At 37.6% G+C, this 23,460-nt stretch overlaps 1 protein-coding gene and 1 pseudogene across 5 annotated transcripts in view; one reads left to right on the plus strand and one right to left on the minus strand.

The window, feature by feature from the left end:
• Window positions 1-23,460, minus strand: part of DNAI3 (dynein axonemal intermediate chain 3) — a 76,873-nt gene that overhangs the window by 18,078 nt on the left and 35,335 nt on the right. For all 4 annotated transcript variants that reach the window (XR_014053566.1, XR_014053567.1, XM_081490050.1 and 1 more), the window contains 6 exons: window positions 23,243-23,329; window positions 19,963-20,091; window positions 17,487-17,560; window positions 14,696-14,843; window positions 13,248-13,335; window positions 4,321-4,451 (listed from right to left, as the gene is read on the minus strand). Coding sequence is in view for 2 of the 4 variants with exons in the window: in XM_081490050.1 (XP_081346176.1) it covers window positions 4,321-4,451; window positions 13,248-13,335; window positions 14,696-14,843; window positions 17,487-17,560; window positions 19,963-20,091; window positions 23,243-23,329 (657 nt within the window). In the remaining 2 variants the exon portion in view is untranslated. The remainder of the gene's footprint in view (window positions 1-4,320; window positions 4,452-13,247; window positions 13,336-14,695; window positions 14,844-17,486; window positions 17,561-19,962; window positions 20,092-23,242; window positions 23,330-23,460) is intronic.
• Window positions 5,415-7,597, plus strand: LOC145506135 (heterogeneous nuclear ribonucleoprotein A1 pseudogene; annotated as a pseudogene). The gene has a single exon (XR_014053568.1). The product of XR_014053568.1 is annotated as a heterogeneous nuclear ribonucleoprotein A1 pseudogene (transcript).

The raw sequence follows: 23,460 nt of genomic DNA on the forward strand, positions 1-23,460 counted from the left end.
TGGGAAAGATTGAAGGCGGGAGGAGAAGAGGATGACAGAGGATGAGATGGTTGGGTGGCATCACTGACTCAATGGACATGAGTTTGAGTAAACTCTGGGAGTTGGTGATGGACAGGGAGGCCTGGCATGCTGCAGTCCATGGGGTCACAAATAGTCGGACACAACTGAGTGACTGAACTGAACTGAACTGACAGTGCTTGTTGGAGTTGTCAGGAGCTTTATGGATGTGACCTCAGCCTTTACCAAAGCCCTCTAAGAGAGTTAGTATCTCCTGGCTCTCACAGCTGAAATGAGGAACTTTGACACTGAACTGAGTCAAAGGAATAATTTGCACCCAGTTAATAAATATGTGTTGAGTGCCCATTATATTGGGCTTCCCAGGTGGTTCAGTGGATGAAGAATCCACCTGCAAATCAGGAGACACGGGCAGACATGAGTTTGATCCCTGGCAGGTGGGGGCGGTGGGCATCCTCTGGAGGAGGGCATGGCAACACATTCCAGTATTCTTGCCTGGAGAATCCCATGGACAGCAGAACCTGGTGGGGTACAGTCCATAGGGTCACAAGGAGTTGGACACGATTGAAGTGACTTAGCACACATGCACACACACCCATTATATGGCCAGCTACCTGGCTGGAAACCTTCACATCCCTCTCCAGCTGGTTACTTAGTTCTGACACTTCCACTCCCCCCACACCTATGTGACATTCTCGTCCCCATTGCTCAGGCTCTCTTCACCCCTGGGTGGGCCCACCTGAGATCACCGTCAACCTGGCCTCTCTGCTTCCAGGGCTCCAGCCCTCCTGATTCAACCCTCTGCCCCCCTGAAACTCCCTTAAATTCTCTGTCCAAAGTAGAAGGATCAGTCAGCCACATCAAGGGCTGGTAGAAGAGTGTCCCACTGGAATGTCAGCCCCTCGAGGGCAGGGAATTCTAGCTGTTATGTTCACTGCCATATTCCCTGGGCCAAGAACAGTGCCTGGTATATATTAAATGCTCAATAAATAACTGCTGAATGATTAATGTCATTCATTCCAAGGAGTGCAGGGACCTGAAAGGCAGGAAAGAGTTTGGTACAAAAAATGAGAGAGAAAAAAATCAGAGCAGACAGAGTGAGGAGATTGGTACAGATGAGGTAGAGAGAGAGAAAGGAGACAACTTATGCAGAAAATTACAGGACTTGGTGTAAGGAGTTTGGATTTTTCGTGTTTCATGAAGAAGTCACCGAAGAGGAGTTCAAGCCAAGGGTGTCATCCTTTCAATTAGTTCAGTCCAGTCACTCAGTCGTGTCCGACTTTTTGCAACCCCATGAACCACAGCACACAAGGCCTCCCTGTCCATCACCAACTCTCAGAGTCCACCCAAACTCGTGTCCATTGAGTCAGTGATGCCATCCAACCACCTCATCCTCTGTTGTCCCCTTCTCCTCCTGCCTTCAATCTTTCCCAGCATCAAGGTCTTTTCAAATGAGTCAGCTCTTCACAACAGGTTACCAAAATACTGGAGTTTCAGCTTCAACATCAGTCCTTCCAATGAATACACAGGATTGATTTCCTTTAGGATGGACTGGTTGGATCTCCTTGCAGTCCAAGGGACTCTCAAGAGTCTTCTCCAACACCACAGTTCAAAAGCATCAATTCTGTGGTGCTCAGCTTTCTTTATAGTCCAACTCTCACATCCATACATGACTACTGGAAAAATCATAGCCTTGACTAGACGGACTTTGGTTGGCAAAGTAATGTCTCTGCTTTTTAATATGCTGTATAGTTTGGTCATAACTTTCCTTCCAAGGAGCAAGCGTCTTTTAATTTCATGGCTGCAATCATCATCTGCAGTGATTTTGGAGCCCCCCAAAATAAAGTCAGACACTGTTTCCACTGTTTCCCCATCTATTTCCCATGAAGTGATGGGACCAGATGCTATGATCTTAGTTTTCTGAATGTTGAGTTTTAAGCCAACTTTTTCACTCTCCTCTTTCACTTTCATCAAGAGGCTCTTTAGTTCTTCTTCACTTTCTGCCATAAGAGTGGTGTCATCTGCATATCTGAGGTTATTGATATTTCTCCCGGCAATCTTGATTCCAGCTTGTGCTTCTTCCAGCCCAGTGTTTCTCATGATGTACTCTGCATATAAGTTAAACGTACTCCTTTTCCTATTTGGAACCGGTCTGTTGTTCCATGTCCAGTTCTAACTGTTGCTTCCTGACCTGCATACAGGTTTCTCAATGAGTAGATCAGGTGGTCTGGTATTCCCATCTCTTGAAGAATTGTCCACAGTTTATTGTGATCCACACAGTCAAAGGCTTTGGCATAGTCAATAAAGTAGAAATAGATGTTTTTTTCTGGAACTCTCTTACTTTTTCGATGATTCAATGAATGTTGGCAATTTGATCTCTGTTCCTCTGCCTTTTCTAAAACCAGCTTGAACATTTGGAAGTTCATGGTTCATGTATTGCTAAAGCCTGGCTTGGAGAATTTTCAGCATTTCGTTACTAGCGTGTGAGATGAGTGCAATTGTGCGGTAGTTTGAGCATTCTTTGGCATTCTTTCTTTGGGGTTGGAATGAAAACTGACCTTTTACAGTCCTATGGCCACTGCTGAGTTTTCCAAGTTTGCTGGCATATTAAGTGTAGCACTTTCACAGCATCATCTTTCAGGATTTGAAATAGCTCAACTGGAATTCCATCACCTCCACTAGCTTTGTTCATAGTGATACTTCCTAAGGCCCACTTGACTTCACATTCCAGGATGTCTGGCTCCAGGTGAGTGATCACACCATCGTGATTGTCTGGGTCGTAAAGATCTTTTTTGTACAGTTCTTCTGTGTATTCTTGCCACCTCTTCTTAATATCTTCTGCTTCTGTTAGGTCCATACCATTTCTGTCCTTTATCGAGCCCATCTTTACATGAAATGTTCCCTTGATATCTCTAATTTTCTTGAAAAGATCTCTAGTCTTTCCTATTCTATTGTTTTCCTCTATTTCTTTGCATTGATCTCTGAGGAAGGCTTTCTTATCTCTCCTTGCTATTCTTTGGAACTCTGCATTCAAATGGGTATGTCTTTCCTTTTCTCCCACCATGGGCTTCCCTGGTGGCTCAGAGGTTAAAGTGTCTGCCTGCAATGCAGGAGACCTGGGTTCAATCCCTAGGTTGGGATGATCCCCTGGAGAAGGAAATGGCAATCTACTCCAGTATTCTTGCCTGGAATATCCCACGGACGGAGGAGCCTTGTGGGCTACAGTCCACAGGGTCACAAGGAGTTGGACATGACTGAGCGACTTCACTTTCACTTTTCCTTTTCTCCTTTGCTTTTCGCTTCTCTTCTTTTCACAGCTATTTGTAAGGCCTTCTCAGTCAGCCATTTTGCTTTTTTGCATGTCTTTTTCTTGGGGATGGTCTTGATCCCTGTCTCCTGTACAATATTACAAACCTTTGTCCATAGTTCATCTTAAAGATTTTCTTTCTAAATCTGTCATCCCTGGCTTATAAAACCTCGGTGTGCACAGAGACAAATATTATGATTCCACTTACATTTGACTACTAAAATAGTCAAATTCATTGAGAAAGTAAGTAGACTTGTGGTTGCCAGGAGCTGAAGTCAGTAGGGAATGCGGAGTTACTGCTTTAACTGAGACAAAACTTTAATTTGGGATAATGAAATAGTTCTCAAGACAGATGGTGGTGATAGTTACTCAACGATATGAATGTACTTAGTACCACTGAATGGTATACACAAAAATGGTTAAGATGGAAAATTTCATGTGTATGCATATTTTGTCATTATTGTTACTATATCCAATTGCTATTTACCTTTTGAATTGAGTGAGTTTTTCACTCTCCTACTAGATTGTACTGGCCTAACAAAACAATGTATTTTCTTAGTAAATCTGAAACACTTACCATGGTTTTTCCACATGGTTTAGGTGTTTGATAGATATTTGCAAGTTGATAATTTATTAGTAAAAAGAGTCATATCTACTTTTATAGTCTTTTATTAGTAAAAAGTCATACCTCATTTTATAGACTTTTATTAGTAAAAAGTCTTATCTAATTTTATAGACTGTTCACATTTATGAATTCAAAGACATCTAAGAACTTGATAGACTATTCAAATATGAATCTATGAGACACTGAGGTTAAAATTTTTAAATGTAAGCAAGCATATAAAAATATGAAATCAGGATAAATATTGTAAGCCAAAAGATAGAAGACTAAAAAATATATTGTAAGCCCTCATAAGGCAAACATACTATAGAGGTCATAATCATATATTTAAATATAATTTAAACACTAATTTTAGAAGCAGGTAATTCCAACTCACCTCTGTTCCCACAAAGAACTTGGTGCAGAAGTCATCTATTGGCTTGAGAATATTGCTCAATGCATTCTCCAGATTCTGGTATGGGTTCATTTCTCCTGCCTTCACTGCTTTGCTCTGGGCTAATATTTTTTCTTTTAGAGACATTTGGATAGAAGAAACACATATTTACATTGAAAGATCTTCTAAAATATGGTTAGTTTATATTCTCTGTCCTTTGTCACACATATCCACCCTACTTCCTCCCCAGTGTGGTGGGCATAAGTCCAAGAATTTTTAGACTTCTAATTTAGCAGCAGAATGCCTTTTTCAAGCCAAAGTTTATATGGAATCCCTTGCCTGTAAACCTGATCAAAGCTACACTGCTCTGGTTGAAGTGTTTCCTGGGTGGGAAAGGGAAGACTCCTCTGCCCACTTTTCAGGGGCTCTAAAAGTTTCCATGGCACGGTCTGAAAGTCACTTCTACAATATCTATATCATCTCAGAATTATTGACAGTATACTGGACACAAAATGCATCCTCTAGGTTATACAACACCCTTGAATTTTCTCAATAAGAGATATCATTGATATTTCCCTTGAATTAACACCCTTGACAATCTCTAATGAGCAATTCACATCATTTTTATACAGTAGGCATCATATAGCAATTTTTTAAAATAATTCAAGGTTAGCCTTTTACATGTCAATTTTTTTAACTGCTAAAAACTAAATCCATCTAACGTGTTATTTGTGTTCGTCATAAACACAGCATGTTGAACATTATTTAATGCTGGCTGATTATTTCAGGTTTACTGTTTATGAACATTAATGATTATACTATATCATAGCTCTCCATGTAAACAGTAAGAGCACAGCTAAACTAGGGGGTGAAATTCAAATGTCATCTGTAACTTTTATCTTTTTAAAAGCACCTGATTAATTTTAATTAATCTAAAATTAATAAACACTATTTTTTGAGATATTAAATTAATAAATGTTAACTGAAGCTTCAAAAAGAGAGAAAAGCATGAATAAAAGAGCAAAAATTATTCATTATCACATTTCCCAGAGGTATCACTATTAAAACATTGGTCTATTTTCTTCTATTACTTTTTGGTGATTATATGTAGACAATTTATTTTTTAAGTAGGTTTTCTAGCTTTTTATCCTTCTTTTCTATTCTCTTAAAGATATATCTTGGGCATTTTTCCAAATCACTTATTTTTTTTAAATATGATATTATATTTCTGGGAAAGATCATAAAGAAATGTAAGCTCACGATACTTTACTCATCACACACACCCTTAATATATCCTCTGGGTTATATCAACCATGGAAAAACCAACAAAGTATAAGTGAAAACTAAATAGGAGAAGAAAACTTCAACTATACTAAAAATACATTTTGCATTTCAGAAACACTTTGCCATAATTTCAGACAAAAGTAGAAGATAATCATCATGATTTAGTAAGCATAGTCAACCAACACTTCCTTTGTTTTGGATCTACACACTTTGAGCAATCCCTTTTCATAATGGGTAAGACATTAAAAACAAGTATCAAAGTAAGCAAAACATGGAATCTTTAACTAGCTGTATTACACAGTGTCATCAACATTTCAAGAGATAACTAGACACATTCAACCACATTGTTCTTACTAAAAGATATTATTTACAATGCATTTAGCAAGAGCAAAAAAGGCATTTCATATCTATTTAATACATAAAATTAAAATCATTAAAATATTTATTTCAAATTCTTCACTCTCATTTTTATGTCTGTTTTTCTCTTTTTAAAATAATGTACATAAATATGTTACCAGAGTAGAACATACATAAATACATTGTAAATAAATACATGTTCATTGGGAATACATGTTTAAAAAATGTTTCCTGAGATACGTTTGTTAGGTTACTCCTTTCTGCCCAGGGATGCTGCTGAGAAAGCATCGTTGAAGTCTCTCCCCTTCCACTGCCATCATGTCTAAATCAGTATGGGAAAATTGAAGTGATTGAAATCATGACTGACCAAGGCAGTGGCAAAAAGAGAGGCTTTGCTTTTGTAACCTTTGATGACCATGGCTCTGTAGACAAGACTGTCATTCAGAAATACCACACTGTGAATGGCCACAAGTGTGAAGTGAGAAAAGCCCTGTCTAAGCAAGAGATGGCTAGTGCCTCATCCAGCCAGAGAGGTCGAAGTGGTTCTGAAAACTTTGGTGGCAGTCACGGAGGTGGTTTGGGTGGGAGTGACAACTTTGGTTGTGGAGGAAACTTCAGTGGTCGAGGTGGCTTTGGTGGCAGCCGTGGTGGTGGTGGATATGGTGGCGGTGGGCACGGTTATAATGGATTTGGTAATGATGGAAGCAATTTTGGAGGTGGCGGAAGCTACAATGATTTTAGCAGTTACAACAATCAATCTTCAAATTTTGGACCCATGAAAGGAGGAAACTTTGGAGGCAGAAGTTCTGGCCCCTATGGTGGTGGAGGTCAATACTTTGCCAAACCAGGAAACCAAGGTGGCTGTGGTGGTTCCAGCAGCAGCAGTAGCTGTGGCAGTGGCAGAAGGTTTTAATTACTGCCAGGAAACAAAGCTTAGCAGGAGAGGAGAGCCAGAGAAGTGACAGGGCAGCTATAGGTTACAACAGATTTGTGAACTCAGCCAAGTATAGTGGTGGCAGGGCCTAGCTGCTACAAAGAAGACACATTTTAGACAATACTCGTGTGTATGGGCAAAAAACTCGAAGACTGTACTTGTGACTAATTGTATAACAGGTTATTTTAGTTTCTGTTCTGTGGAAAGTGTAAAGCATTCCAACAAAGGGTTTTAACGTAGATTTTGTTTTTGTACCCATGCTGTTGATTGCTAAATGTAATAGTCTGATCATGATGCTGAACAAAATGTCTTTTTTTTTTTAATGTGCTGTGTAAAGTTAGTCTGCTCTGAAGCCATTTTTGTAAACTACCCCAACAGTGTGAAGTTAGAATTCCTTCAAGGTGATGCCAGGTTCCATTTGAAATTTATTTACAACCTGCTTTGGTGGAGAAGCTGTTGTCTTCAGAACCTTGGTGTAGTTGAACTGACAGTTACTGTGTTGTGACTTGGAGTTCACCATTTAAAGGGTCACCCGTGCAAAGTCATGGAGTTTTTTTTTTTTTTTTGCTTATTAATGATTGTTGGCACATCCTATGCAATATATCTAAATTGAATTATGGTACCAGATAAAATTACAGATGGGAATGAGGCTTGTGTATCAACCATTATCATATGTAATCAATAAAAGATTTAATGCCCTCAAAAAAAAAATGTTTCCTGAGCGAGTGCTCCCCTGGTCTAACAAGAGGAACCAAGCGCCTCATCCAAGGGTCACCGCTGATAATGCAAAGGAAAGGGCAAATGTATGAACAGGAAAAGGCATTGTGAACACAGATTTAGTTATCCTCTGTGAGAGACTGGGCATGGGGGCCTGAGGAGAGAGGCAGGGATGACTCATGTTATGAGTTCTATTCTAGATGCACTGACGTTGTATGGGTAGGTTGGGTTCAGTACAAAGAGACAGTGAGAAACGAGATTTAAGGATTCTCAGCACAGGTGGGACAGTACACTATGTTATCAAAGGGAGAGTGTGCAACAGGGAAAACACACAGCTGAAGTTAGAGCTTGAGGTAAATTCCTGATGAGAGGGCGGCAAGGTGAAATGGAGCCAGGAAAAAGATCAGAGGAGGGAAACTAAAGAGGGATCAGGAAAATCCCAGAATCCAAGGTGGGAGCTCCAAGAAGACGGGCTTAGTCAATAGTGCTTAATTTGATGGTCAAAGAGGATGAGGCCTGAGAAAAAAGTTATCACATCTGCATTTATTCAGACTTGCCTGGAATAACTTGGATATGTATTGAATTCAACATCATCCACACAGGTCATGAATTTTCCATCAGCAGCTGCTAATAGTTGCTAACATTTACTGAGTGCTGACTACATACCAGGCACTAAGCTGTGTCCACTAAACCATATCATTCCATTCTCACAATAACTCCCAAGGCGTTGAAGTGTTAATTCTCCTTCAAGGGTGAGTAAACTGAGGGTCAGAGAGATTAAGTTGCTTGCCCAAGGTCCCACAGATGGTAGCAAATGCTGATTGTGAGTTGAGGATAAGCAGTTCTTACAGCTTACATGTATTAGCTCATTTTATCTTCATAACACTCTAGGAGGTAGCTACTGCTATTATTTACTCCCCTTAGTTTCATCTCTCTCCTTTCAAACACATGAGGGGGAAAGGCACAGAGAGATCTGTTCAAATAATAAATTGTGGCTTTTGAATTTAAACCCAGCCTCCAAAATCCACATCCTATTGCTTATAAGAATATAAAGACAGCACCTCAAAAAGCTCTGAAAAATTACTCCAAAGAGGCAGGGGGGAAAGGTCAGTATATATGTGATTTTGGTAAAAAGGGAATATATGCAATTAAGCACATATTTTTCCAGAAGGTTTCTACTAGTCCCATGAAGCTTTTGGTATCATGAGGCATCGTCATCACCATGAAGGATTTTAGTGCTTTTCTTGATAAAAGGAGCTACAACAATTGGGCTCATAAAATCAGCTCCTGAAAATATCTCTCTGAAGATCACTATTTGTTAAAAGAATATTAGAAAAAATTTACCATGAAAGAAATGGATAGAAAGGACAAAGTGAATAGGATTTATAGAGTTGCTTTCAAAGAAAATTCAAGAGAATCTCTAGATAAACTAAAAGATTTAGGCAAATTAGTTGCTTTGAAATCAGTATTGTCTTATACTTAATATAAATTCAAAATTATAAGTTTAAAAAAGAATCCCCATTCACAATAGCAAGAGAAGTTTTAAGAAATATAGAAAGAATTCTTTTTTAATAAAGGAGATTCAGACTGATTGCAAAAATTTAAAAACCTTACCAAAAAGTTACTATTTAGAAGAGCACTGACTTTTATGGCTCTTGGCAGGCAAAGGGTGGGAGGCCTGTGGCCACTAGATGGTAACAGAGTACCAGACACAAACTGAAGGAGTACTCAGGAAGGGGATGGTAGAATAGCATGAACCTGTGATTCCTAGTCAGTGAACCCATCATAACAAGTAAAATGTGACAGAGAAGCCTATGAGTGTGTTCTAGCCAACAGGTCCAAATCTGGCCAGGGTAGGTGTGCAAGGAAGATCTCAAAATACCATAGTTAGATCTCCAACTCCTGAAAGGTGACTGGCGACAGCAGGTAGGACATGGTCATGCCTTTAGAGATAAGAGGCATATGTTAGAAAGATCCAGGGAATCATCAAGTGAAAGTTAAGTCTTTTTCTGATTTGTGGTACTGTTGACATATCAACTTAATACAGGTAAGAGGACATGGCCAACTACAGTCTCAGATGAGAGTTAAAAACATTTGTCCATATCTCCTTTCTGAGCTGATTTAGTCAAATATGCCTTTTTCTAAGAAATCTCCAAGGGCCATAAGAAGTATATGTTAGAAAGATCCAGGGTATCAAGAGAAAGACTTAACTTGGTGATTCCCTGGATCTTTCTAACACATGCCTCTTATCTCTAAAGGCATTACTACGGTCTTGTTCTGCCTCCTGTCGCCGGTCAGCTATCAGGAGTTGGATATCTAACTATGGTATTTGTCAGCTATAAGGAGTTGGATATCTAACTATGGTATTTGAGAGTCAAACATGACTGAGTGACTTTGGGCTTCCCTGGTGGTTCAGTCAGTGAAGAGTCTGCCTACAATGCAGGAGACCTGGGTTTGATCCCTGGGTCAGGAAGATCCCCTGGAAAAGGAAATGGCAACCCATTCTAGTATTCTTGCCTGGAAAATCCCATGGATAGAAGAGCCTGGTGGGCTACAGTTCATGGGATCATGAGTCAGACACAATTTAGTGACTAAACCAAAAAAATCTCAACAAAATGATTTTGTCTGGAAAGAGAACATTAATTTGATGAAGCTCCTGTTTGATGGCATTTGGGGCATGCTTCAAGTTTTATTTTATATAGGCCCTTCCTTAAGCAGATGCAGATATGTATTTGTCATTGTGTCCCACCAGAATGTAAGCTCCTTGAAAGCAGGGACTTGCCTAGGCACAGATATATCCTCAGACACTGGCACTTTGTAGGAGTTTAATAAATGTTTTGAATAGACACAGATATGAAGATACTAACAATGGGAAAATTATCCTTTAAAGGTTAAAGGATGACAGTATTTCTAAATAACGCTCTTACTACATTGAGCTTTATGTGCCCATTCCCTATTGTTAGCTGTGCCTACACTAAAATGAAATATGACGTTCTCTAAGGAAAACAAACGTTTCTGTCTCCTGAGATGGTAACATATTTAGGCAGTCTTCAGAAAAAGATGGGCTAAGAGTCGAATGTAAAGAAATGAAGGATCAATAGAAATTAAACTCACTTGAAGAATGTTAAAGTTACAATTCATCTGTTTTTTTTTAAATAAGTAGTCATATCTCATAATGCATTTTAAAAAGCACACTTTAGAAAGACCTCTGCTTTGGGTCAAGAAGGAGCATAAATTAGCTTTATTAAAGTTAAAAACTTCAGCTTTTCAAAGGAAATGTTAGCAGAATAACACAACAACTCATTAGAGTATAAATCACAGGCTGGGAGAAAGTACTTGCAAATCATGTATTTGATAAAGGACTAGTATGTAGATTATATTAGGAACTCTTAAGGCTCAATAATAAGAAATCAAACAATACAACTAAAAAATTGACAAAAGTTTTGGACACTTCACCAAAGATATACAGGTGGCAAACAAATACATAAAAATACGGTCAACATCTTTAGCCATTAGATAAAGGCAAATAAGATATCAATAACACATTTTAGTATTCTTGCCTGGAAAATTCCATGGGCAGAGGAGCCTAGTGGGCTACAGTCCATGGGGTTGCAAAGAGCTGGACACAACTGAGTGGCAGAGCACACACACACACCATATTTCAGAATGATTCAAAGGACCAATCACACCAACTGTTTGTGAGGATGTAGGAAAACAAGAAACTCGCGTACACTGCCAGGGGGAAACGTAAACTGGTACAAATACTTTGGAAAACACTGGTGGTTTGTTTAAAAGCTAAACATACATCTGCCATATGATCTAATCAGTACATTCCTAGATATTTACCCAAGACAAATGAAAGCATATGTCCATACAAAGACTTGTATATGAACATTCACAGAAGCTTTGTTTATGTCCTAGCTGAAAACAACCCAAATGCCCATCAACAGTGGAATGAATAAACATCTGTAGTATATCCATGGAATGAAATACTACTCTGGAATAAAAAGGAATAAACTACTGATATGCACAACAACATGGATGAATCCCCAAATAATGAGCTGATTGAAAGAAGACAGACCCAAAAAGTATAACTGTGTGATTTACATAAAACTCTAGAAAATGCCAACTCTTAGTGACATAAAGTGGATCAGTGGTGGCTTGGGAGTGGAAGTGGGAGAGGTCCTGGAGGAAGGGATTGCAAAGAGAGTCCCTACAGGAGTTAACTTTTGGAAGTGACGGATAAGCTGGTTATCTTGATTACAATGATGGTTTCACGGGTTTTTAATATGTCAGAATATATCAGATTGAACATTTTAACATGTGCATTTTATTGCATGTTGACTACACCTCAATAAAGTGGTTAAAAGGAAAAAAAGCCCACACTTTAAAGGCCATAATCGTACCCTTACTATAAACTGGATAAAAGTACTAACACCCTGATGATCATCTTTTTTCATTAGGTTAAAAAAATAAGACTAGGAGATCGATAACTTTTTACAAGTTACAGTCTTGGTTTCCTTAATTTTACATTGATAATGATAGCTCCCAGCTTGTAGGACTGTTCTGATTACTAGTGTCTATTTTACTCACCATTGCACTCCCAGGGCCTAGCATAAAATAAACACTTCATAAATATCTGTTAAATGAATAAAAGCATGTGCAATATTAGCACAGTACCTGACCCATGGCTCAAATTCAATACATGGAAAACAATAGTGGAATACAAAGAGGAGGAGTGGAGGAGGGAGCTCTCCTTACTCACCCTCTGGATTTAAGGAGGCCCAAATACATAAAACACACGCAATGTGTTAATATTGCTTTGAAAATGTCTCTAAGAATTCTGTGACTCCATTTTTTCTTTTCAGCATGAGGTATTGGGTTGTTTCTATGAAAAATACACCTTCAAGGTGAATTTTGCCCAAGCTTGATATTAGTTATATGATATGTTTGTCTTATATGTCTTATTACTTAACATTGAACAATTTATAAATGTAAATCCTTTTGATAAGACAAATGTTTGGAAAATACTTCAGATGCTAGTGATTCCAGTATACTTTCATTATGCGTTGCTCTCCAGGTGGGATATTAATCCATACCTTTAAGTTTTGACAGCTTATAAGCACACCCTTCAATTACTTCCAAAAGGGTATACAGGCTGAGATATATTTAAAAATCAATTATTCTTTCTCTACTCAGTTTTATTATGGTGCTGTATAAACACTAATTTTTTCTATTCTGATTGAGAATGGTGGTTTGTTTCTGAGTACTTCATAATATGGTTTGCTAGACTTGAGATGCATTCCATTCTGTAGAATTATTCTTTGAGCACATACATATTCATTAAGTGATCTTCATTAAATTTTTTAGTATAATGAGCTTTCAAAAATATATAAATGTGCTCAATAACTATGAAACTGAACTAAACTGAGTTCTGTCAAGTTTTTGGTCTATACAGGCAGTTTTAATGTGCTTGCTGTAGCTATCACAGCCATTATATAATTCCATACTGGAGGGTTTGCTTTTCCGTATTTTTTTTTACAAATTAGACTATCCCAGCAAGTAGTCACCTTAGATATAAGAAACTACTAACTCTGGAACCTTATTAAATGCCTTTTTAATAAGCAAAGGCAGTTACCTTGTGCTTTGCAAAGGAGATTGTCTTCATTCAGGCTTAACCTGGTTGGGCAGTGGTCTAAAGTTGTTTCGCCTTTAGACAGCCTTATCTTTTGAGAGAACATATAGGAATGATTATTACCATGTATCCTTAAACTGTCCATGGCTGATTTATTCTTGCCTTTCCCTCTGTCTCCACATAGCTATGTTCCTACTTCCCTCTCTTCCTCCCTTTTCCATTCTTCCTCAGATTTTGGTTGCTTTTCCCCACAGAAAGCACCTTAAACCACAGTTTCTAAAACCGGGCTACTGAGGGGAGCTTGTCTGGGGGCTCATTTCCAAATCCCAAAGTCTCATATGTTGTTAAATTTCTCAAACTGTTTTGTCTTCTATTTCATAATATCTTATTGTTGGTTTTAATATAAAATAATGGCCTGTTTCCCGGTTCCCTAAATTTTTCAGTTAAAGAAAGCTCTAAACAGTTGTGCAGGGACCTTGCACCTCCCTGGAACTGTCAAGTCCCTTCAGGGACATACAAGCTCTTGAGTTCCGGCAGTGACCAGGGTCTGCTCCAGAATGGGAAACCGTCACACACAACGTTTTCCCCTCATGGCTCCCTCCCCACTTTTCTCCATTAGAAATTTTGTCCACATGCTACACAACTAGTCTCAGGTGAATTTTGTTTGCTTGTTCTTTTAAAACTATCTACAGCTCTATAAATCCTGCCCAGAAAATTTCTAATCCTCTAATTTCTAATCCTAGTTACTTCATGAATATTCTCACCCTTCTGTGCTTTCCCTTCCACTGGGAACAAATGCATGATAATGTAATTCTAGTGATACTTGTAAATCAAAGGAAAATAAAAATATTAAATTTGGAAATAGAATTAGACATTTCAAAGGAAAAGAGCCATCAATGTCAGAAGTTTCTTCATACTTCTCACATACATCTCTTTCACAGCCCTTCTTTTCTCAAATTAAAATTACTTTTCTTCAAGCTCTGCCATTGAAGACAACTACAAATAATTCTTCTTTCAGCTACCTTCAGTTTTATTTGGTCATAGGTGTTGTGATACAATTCTACTATTGATGGGTAAAACATGTAGAATTTTGGCTATAACACTGATAAAATTAGCTTTTCTGGGCTAACCTAAGAGCTTATTAATTTTTAAGCAACTGCTGTGTAATAATGAATAATTGTTAAAAAAAATTTGTAAGTTGCTGCTTGCTTATACATTAACAAATATCCATCTTGAGTTCATGGTAACTGTGATTTCTGTCTTGACGTAGGCAGACATTATAATACCTCTCAACGAAAGAATCTATTGGCTGAATGAATACATGAGTTGTAATGTCCTGTGTTAATCTGAGCTGCTCTACTTTTAAAGTGTGTATATATATGTATATCTATGCATATAAACTATATAGTGTATATAAGCAAATAAAATGGACTAAATCCCATGTTACTTACCTTTGAGAAAGGTTTCCAGTTGAGATCTAGATGCAAAAAAGTAGATGGTATATCAAAAGGAATTTCAATACTTTCTTCTTTCTTTTTCTCTGCCTGTGGTTGAGGGGTTAAGGCTTTCTGTGGTCTGATATCCCAAAAGCATATTGTACTTAAAAAAAAATTTACAGTTTATTTTTTAACTAAGTACAAAGAAGAGGTATAACCTCAAGACTACCATTCTCGCTGCTATACACTAACATTGTGATTATGGCTATATTTGATATCTCCAAAATTAAGATTTTAATGAAATGGGACTATTTTGCATTTCATATTTTAGAGAATTATAAAGTTTATAGGATTATTTAATTATTTTGCTAGTATTGAGACTAATATTATCATACATGGCAATTGAGTTTGGCGACTGACAATCTTTTTTGTGATGTAGTCTTTTTTGAAAAAACTTAAAAACTTTATTGAAATATAACTCATATGCCACAAAATTCACCCACTTACAGTACACTTAAAGTGCTTTCCTGATGTCTCAGTGGTAAAGAATCTGCCTACAATGCAAGAGATGTGGGTTTGATCCCTGGGTGAGGAAGATCCCCTGGAGAAGGGAATGGCAACCCACTCCAGTATTCTTGTCTGGAGAATCCCATGGACAGAGGAACCTGGTGGGCTATAGTCCATGGGGTTGTAAGGAGTTGGACACGACTGAGTGACTAATACTTTCGCTTCATTTTCTTTCACTTAAAGTACAGAATTAAGTGGCTTTTAATATATTCATTGAATTGTGCAAACCATTACCAAAATCAATTTTAAAAGGTTTCATATCACCTCTCCCCCAAGAATTTGTGTAGAGGTTACCAGTCATTCCCCTTTTCCTTCAGTCCCTCCCACCAGCCCTGAGCAACCACTAATCTACTTACTGTCTCTACAAATTTGTCTATTTTGGACATTTCATATAAATGGAATCATACAATATGTGGTCTTTTGTGACTGGCTTCTTTCACTTAGCATGTTTTTGAAGATCATTCATGTTGTAGTATATATCAGGACATCATTCCTTTTTATTGAAAAATAATATTCCATTGTATGGACTATACTACACTTTATTTACCCCTTCATCATTTGATGGACTGATGAATGAATAAATAAAACTGGGTTACTTCCCCTTTTTGCTGTTATGAATAATTCTGCTATGAACATTTGTTTACAAGTTTTGTGTGGGTGTAGGTTTTCATCTCTCTTGAATATATATTAAGGACTTGAATTGCTGGGTTACATGGTAGCACCTATGTTTAATCTTTTGAGGAACTGTTAAGATTGTTCTCCAAAGCAACTGAATCATTTTTGAGAATTCCAATTTCTCTACATCCTCACCAAATGTATTATTTCTTTTGTCTTGAAGATCCCAATCTCTCTACATTCTCAACAACACTTACTATTTTTTGGTCTTTTTTACTTTGGCTATCTAGTGTGTGTGAAGTGGTATCTAATCAAAAGTGATTCTGATTTGCATTTCCTTTGTTGGTGTAATATCTAGGAAATCATTACCTAATCAAAGGCCATAAACACTTATATTTATGTGTGTCCATGTTTTCTTCTAAGAGCTGTCTAGTTTTAGCTCTTACATTTAGCTCTTTATTTCATTTTCAATTAATTTTTGTATAGAGTGTGAGGTAATTCTTTTGCAGGTGAATACCCATTTGCCCTAGCACCATTTGTTGAAACACTATTTTTCTCCACTAAATTGCCTTGGTACCCTTGTTGAAAATCAGTTGACCACAGATGTATGGGTTTATTTCTGGGTTTATCTCTTCTCTGAATCTTGAACAGTGATACAATGGTTGGAACTGATCCCTTCAGATGGAAGAGGCTGGCCATTCATTCTGGCTATTCACTATATACATAGTGAGCTATAAATAGCTGATGTATTTGCCTTCAAAGCCTCATTTCCTTGATCCATAAGTGTTTTTTCAGGGTTATTGACAATATAAAAAGAGTTAACCTGCTAAAGCATGTATTATAGTATTGGCATAAACTTCCAATAAATTAATTTTGTCCACTTAAGGTAACTATAGTCAATTTCTGTTGCTTGTAATCACAGAAACTTACCCAATACATGCCCACAGGATTAATTAATTAAAGTTATTTATGCATTCATCTGCCATTCCACAGCTGCTTCTGCTGCAATCAGTGCCTAAAGCTTAAGGTGTCGTGATTTCTATGGGGGTCAAAGCCATTTGGAATTGTAAAGTTTTGCTAGTATCTGGATGTAGATAATACTATTCCCATTCATATGTCCTACTTCACTATGAATTTTCAATTCTATAAACTGAGGGATACATATTTTAAAAATAAACATTCTTCAACATAGTTACTGAATTATTTATAAAAACACTTGTACTAAATATACAATAAAAAATGCAAGACTCTTCCACCTTCTAAAAGAAACTTTCCCAATTAAATGTTGTCATCTTCATAATTGTGAGATAAAATTGAATATAAACAACAAACATTGCAAAATTACAAATATGTGACTATGAAGAACCAGAATAATTATGGATAATGTTTATTCTATATTACCAATCATGAAATCTAGTTCATTCTTCTTTTTACAATATATCCACATCCATAAGAAGATTTTTTTTAAAACCAGCAACAATGTAAAATTCTGTCCTTTAGTGAATTAGGCTTAATTGCTGCACAAAGATTATTTAAGGGACAGAAGAGCACAACAATCTTATAAGCATCAGATAAAGAATATATTGTTTGAAAACAAATACGTAATGATTAAAAGAAGACATACCAGTCTGCCGAACAAGTGACAAGTTGACAGGATATTCCACTTCGATTTTCAAAGACATTTCCCAATCTGTTAATCTATTTTTAAAAATGCTAGAAATAAGTTCTGTGTACCTAGAACAGTGATGACTTTTTTCTCAAAGCTTTTTACGTGAAATTTTTTTCTTCTTTAACACTTTTAAAAAGAACATAACACAAACACAGAATTTGGAAACTGGAAGGTCTTGAAATCAAATATAATTGTGACATACATCTTTTCCAGTCCTTTTTCACAGAAACATTTTTACATTTTAAAATTAGTTTTAGTTAGTGTGAATATAAATTTCCATCCTAAGATTTTTCAGTTACTGCAACTTGAAAACTTACCTATGTAGTCATAAACCATTCTGGTTTTTAATATATAGATGATGTGCCATAATCTCATTACTATTATTATTAGAAATGTAGGCATTCTGTTTTTCACTGTTAATTATGGAGCTGAACATAGGTGCTTTTATGAGATTGTTAAGCAGGTAAGATCAATAGATTAGAGGCTTGGTGTTAAATTAGATATAGCATGCAGTGAATGCTGGGCACCTGCACTCTTTCAGTAATTAGTGGCACAACTCTGCTAGCACACGGAGGAGTCCAAGGAGGGTTAGTGGCTCCTTAGAGTCCCGAAGGTCCACATTTCCAACCAGTCAGCTCTCAAAGGAGGTGAAAAGTCTTTTGTGGCAACCTATGACAGCACTACTCTCAACTCAACAGGAAAAATGACTTTTCCCAATACCCTACCTACCCGATGGAACCGATGAGCAACGCGGCAAAGGTGGAGGGTTCCAGCAGCAAATAAACAGTAAAAGTAGGGGTGGGAGAAGAATACAGTTGCTGCAGTGGTAAGGCCTGTTGGCGTCCCAGGAGCGAGGACCCTGGAAACCTGGCTGACTCTGCTGCGGCCCGAGCCCAGTCAGGTTCAGTTACAGCTGTCACCTTCCACTGCGACTGATAAACAGTCAGGAACCCATTTTTCCTTTCCCTCTAATAGGGCTTCCCTCTTGTAGGAAGCTCAAGGCTCCAGACTTGGACTTACTCTGGCGCTTTATGCGTTAATGATTGAAAAAGAAAAAAAAAAAACATAATCATATTATGAAAGTTTGGAAAATAGAACTTTTAAAAATCAAATATAGTTCTACCTTATATCCTTTTCCAATCTTTTTCATGGATACACTTTGACATGATTTGTCAAGATACGCCTGTGACCGTGTATCTTAGGACACAAATTGGATTATTTCTTTGTATAAATTCCCCAAATTTTGTATTAATGGTCAAAAACTTTGAAAATGTGAACGATTTAAGAACCACATTGGCTGTTTGTATTCTAAAACTTTTATGTTGGAACCAGTAATGTTAGAGTTTATTGATTTCACCATTTCATCCTTTCTAACACAAGATAATACTTGAAAGTCTCATGTAAGAATTAAATAGGTCCAAAATAACACATTATTGTTGCATTATGATTAATTTCTTTGATTATTAGAAAGTCTGAATGATTTTTCTGTTTATCTGCTAATTGTTTTTCAGTGTATGTCTTTAGCTTATTTACTGGAAAATTTGTATTTACCATATTTGGGGCAAATGTTTTTCTTCATTTTGCTACTTGCTCTTTATTTTTTAATTAAAAAATTTACATGTGCATATTTTAAATTTCTTTCAATATTATTTAGCTTAGAAAACTATAGAATCCAGGATTATGATATTCTAATTCATTGTGTTTATTTTGGCCCATTATAACTTTGAAAAGTAATTGTATTTTTGCATAATCCACTTGAATACCCTGAAGGGCTAATCACCCTTCGTAACTCTAAGTTTTTAGAATATTCTTTAATATTCTTATCTTTTAATTTTTCAAAGTACATAGTAGACCCCTAATTCCTTGAGGGAAACATTTGGGAGGTTTATTAGTTTTCAAATTCACAAACACCGGACTTTGCAGGTAAAGCACAGAACTACAAAGTGAAACTGCAGCACAAATGCTGGGCAGTCAGCCGGGCTCACTCACGGCACAGGTATTGAGAGTTTTCACCTATCAGCCTCACGATGCACTGAATTCAAGACCACCTTGCAAAATGACACATTATCACATGTCACAGATCTTCAGAGTTGTCTGCTCTAAACAGCTGAAATCATAAAATTTAAATTCACAAAGGTGTAAAATATTTGTTTCTTTTCTTACAACCTTCATTTTCTCCACTATTGTATTATATAAGTGTTGACACTACCTACATTTTTTAGTGGTTTATAAACCATGGAAGCTGAAAACCTGGCCTTCATCCCCAAGTCAGATCTTGGTTTGTCAACAGTGACAAGTGTGTGATGTTTAGTTTCTGGTAATTCACAATTTAAATGCAGATGAATTGTTTACTTGAAACATCCTCTTTGAATAAAATTTTCCAAAAACCTACAAGTCAGCAGGAGAAAAGTATGAAGCCGTCAAGACTCACCTCAAATGCATCAGACAGCCAATGTATATCTGTAATTACTTTTCTATGTCCACTTTCTATTGAGGAGACTGCACAGTGTCTGATATACATTGCTTCTTTATTACTCTCTGGTTCAAGGAGAAACATAGGCTGTAAAATGTTACAAGAAAGTTATGTGCTAATTTCAGAGAGCTGATGAAGCAACTCATACTTGACATATCATTCCAATTAAAATCAATAATTTGGAGAAATACCAGTTCAAGGAAAAACATAAATTAGTATTTCTATGTATTATATAGTTAGTTAATTAGATTATCTTCTTTCCGCTTCAGTTCCCAGGGAGATTCCCAGGCAAAAACACTGGAGTGGGCAGTGGAAGTGATGCTCTATGATGTTCTAGAAGAAACCCTGAAATAGTCATGTGAAGACACCACTAGCGGACACCTGTACCAGTCAACAGCCTAGGGAAATCTGGGTCAAAAGCCAGCATCACCCCTCAAGTATGTGAGTGAAGATGCCTTTGGATGATCCCACCCCAAGGTATCAAGTAGCCCCCTTCTTCAAGATGCCAGTTTCCCCAGATGAGCCACCAAAGAGAGTGGAACAGAAACAAGCCAACCCATTAAGTCCATTCTAAAAGCCTACCCACTGAATCCATGAGCATAATAAATGGTTGTTTTAAAGCACACATACACAGAAGAATAAATACTGTAGTGGGTTGCCATTTCCTACTCCAGGGGATTTTTCCGACCCAGGGATCATCTCTGGCATCTCTTGCACTGGCAGGTGGGTTCTTTACCACTGCCCCACTTGGGAAGCCCCTAATTAGATTATCTTCTTTCCACTTCAGTTTAGTCTAAGATTTTACCTCTAAACTTTTTACAAGAATGACTGACCCATTCCCGAAAGAACCAATGAGATCCAATTTTTGAAGGAGTATTTTTTTTTTTAAGTGCATAGAAGACCGCATGCCATGGTTTCTTGGTTGGAGATCCGTGATGCTCAGGTTGAAGGACTGCAGATGGGAATGTACAAATGGTAGGTGAGTACTGAGCTGGGAGCTAAGGCATCTCTTCCCAGACCTCTTGGCAGAATTCACGGCTTCACAAGTCAGAGCATATTATTACCAGGAAGGATTGTAACTCTTTCATTTTATATGCAAGAAAATCAATGCTTGGAGGTATTCGGGGTTAGGGGAACATACCCAAACTCATGAAACTGTGATCTAGAGCCTGGATATGTGGAGCTTCTCTCCAGGGCTTTTTTAACTGCATCACTTTAGAGAATCCCTTGGTTCCTTTATTTAACAACAGTGACCACAAAAAAGAACTCCTGGGATAGACAGTACAATTTGTTTTGTGGTGTTTTTAATCAAGGGCCTCAGTTCAGTTCAGTTGCTCAGTCACGTCTGACTCTTTGTGACCCATGGACTGCAGCATGCCAGGCTCCCTTGTCCATCACCAGCTTCTGGAGCTTACTCAAACTCATGTCTATTGAGTCGGTGATGCCATCCAACCATCTCATCTGTTGTCCCCTTCTCCTCCCACCTTCGATCTTTCCCAGCATCAGGGTCTTTTCAAATGAGTCAGTTCTTTGCATCAGGTGACCAAAGTATTGTAGTTTCAGTTTCAGGATCAGTTCTTCCAATGAATATTCAGGACTGATCTCCTTTAGGATGGACTAGTTGGATCTCCTTGCAGGCTAAGGGACTCTCAAGAGTCTTCTCCAACACCACAGTTCAAAAGCATCAGTTCTGTGGTGCTCAGCTTTCTTTATAGTCCAACTCTCACATCCCTACATGACTACTGGAAAAATCATAGCTTTGACTAGACAGACTTTGTTGGCAAAGTAATGTCTCTGCTTTTTAGTATGCTATCTAGGTTGTTAATAATTTTTCTTCCAAGGAGTAAGCATCTTTTAATATCATGGCTGCAGTCACCATCTGCAGTGATTTTGGAGCCCCAAAAAATAAAGTCAGACACTGTTTCCACTGTTTCCCCATCTATTTGCCATGAAGTGATGGGACCGGATGCCATGATCTTAGTTTTCTGAATGTTGAGTTTTAAGCCAACATTTTCACTCTCCTCTTTCACTTTCATCAAGAGGCTCTTCAGTTCTTCTTCACTTTCTGCCATAAGGGTGGTGTCATCTGCATATCTGAGGTTATTGATATTTCTCCCGGCAATCTTGATTCCAACTTGTGTTTCTTCCAGCCCAGCGTTTCTCATGATGTACTCTGCATATAAGTTAAATAAGCAGAGTGACAATATACAGCCTTGACGTACTCCCTTTCCTATTTGGAACCAGTCTGTTGTTCCATGTCAAGTTCTAACTGTTACTTCTTGACCTGCACACAGATTTCTCAAGAGGCAGGTCAGGTGGTCTGGTATTCCCATCTTTTTCAGAATTTTCCACACTTTGTCGTGATCCACATAGTCAAAGGCTTTGGCATAGCCAATGAAGCAAAAGTAGATGTCTTTCTAGAACTTTCTTGCTTTTTCGATGATCCAACGGATGTTGGCAATTTGCTCTCTGGTTCCTCTGCCTTTTCTAAAACCAACTTGAACATCTGCAAGTTCACGGTTCACGTGCTGTTGAAGCCTGGCTTAGAGAATTTTGAGCATTACTTTACTAGCGTGTGAGATGAGTGCAATTGTGCGGTAGTTTGAGCATTCTTTGGGATTGCCTTTCTTTGGGACTGGAACGAAAACTGACCTTTTCCAATCCTGTGGCCACTGCTGAGTTTTCCATATTTGCTGGCATATTGAGTGCAGCACTTTCACCGCATCATCTTTTAGTATTCGAAATAGCTCAACTAGAATTCCATCACCTCCACTAGCTTTGTTCGTAGTGATGCTTCCTAAGGCCCACTTGACTTTGCGTTCAGGGATGTCTGGCTCTAGGTGGTGATCACACCATTGTAATTATCTGGGTCGTGAAGATCTGTTTTGTACAGTTCTTCTGTGTATTCTTGCCACCTCTTCTTAATATCTTCTGCTTCTGTTAGGTCCATGCTGTTTCTGTCCTTTATTGTGGCCATCTTTGCATGAAATGTTCCCTTGGTATCTCTAATTTTCTTGAAGAGATCTCTAGTCTTTCCCATTCTATTGTTTCAAGGGCCTACATAAAAGCAACTCAAAATGTGTCTGCAGCAGATGTGAAGACAGGAAATAATACTTTTTTTTTTCTACTGAGTCTTTGTTTCTACTGAGTCTTTCTTTAGCTTGGCAACCTTGTCATATACTTTTTGATAAACTCCTGAATGGAATAAACTTGCAGGTGAAAAGTTATAAAAACTAACCTTGAGAGTGACTTTTTTACTTCTACTACCACCTGCTTTGATATTTTCTATTCGATCTGCATATGCAGTAATATCCCACATGACAATCTAAAACAGAAATAAATGTTATTATAACATATTTTTAGGAATTAGCAAATTGAGTCTTCAACATTTAAAAAAAATTATTGGTATTGTATGCACTCTGATAAATCAATCACCTTGGGAGGATAATAAAAAAT

The sequence above is a fragment of the Giraffa tippelskirchi genome, chromosome 5 (genome assembly GCF_054371585.1).
Source record: "Giraffa tippelskirchi isolate mGirTip1 chromosome 5, T2T-mGirTip1v1.2.pri, whole genome shotgun sequence".
In the NCBI taxonomy this organism is placed as follows: Eukaryota; Metazoa; Chordata; class Mammalia; order Artiodactyla; family Giraffidae; genus Giraffa; species Giraffa tippelskirchi.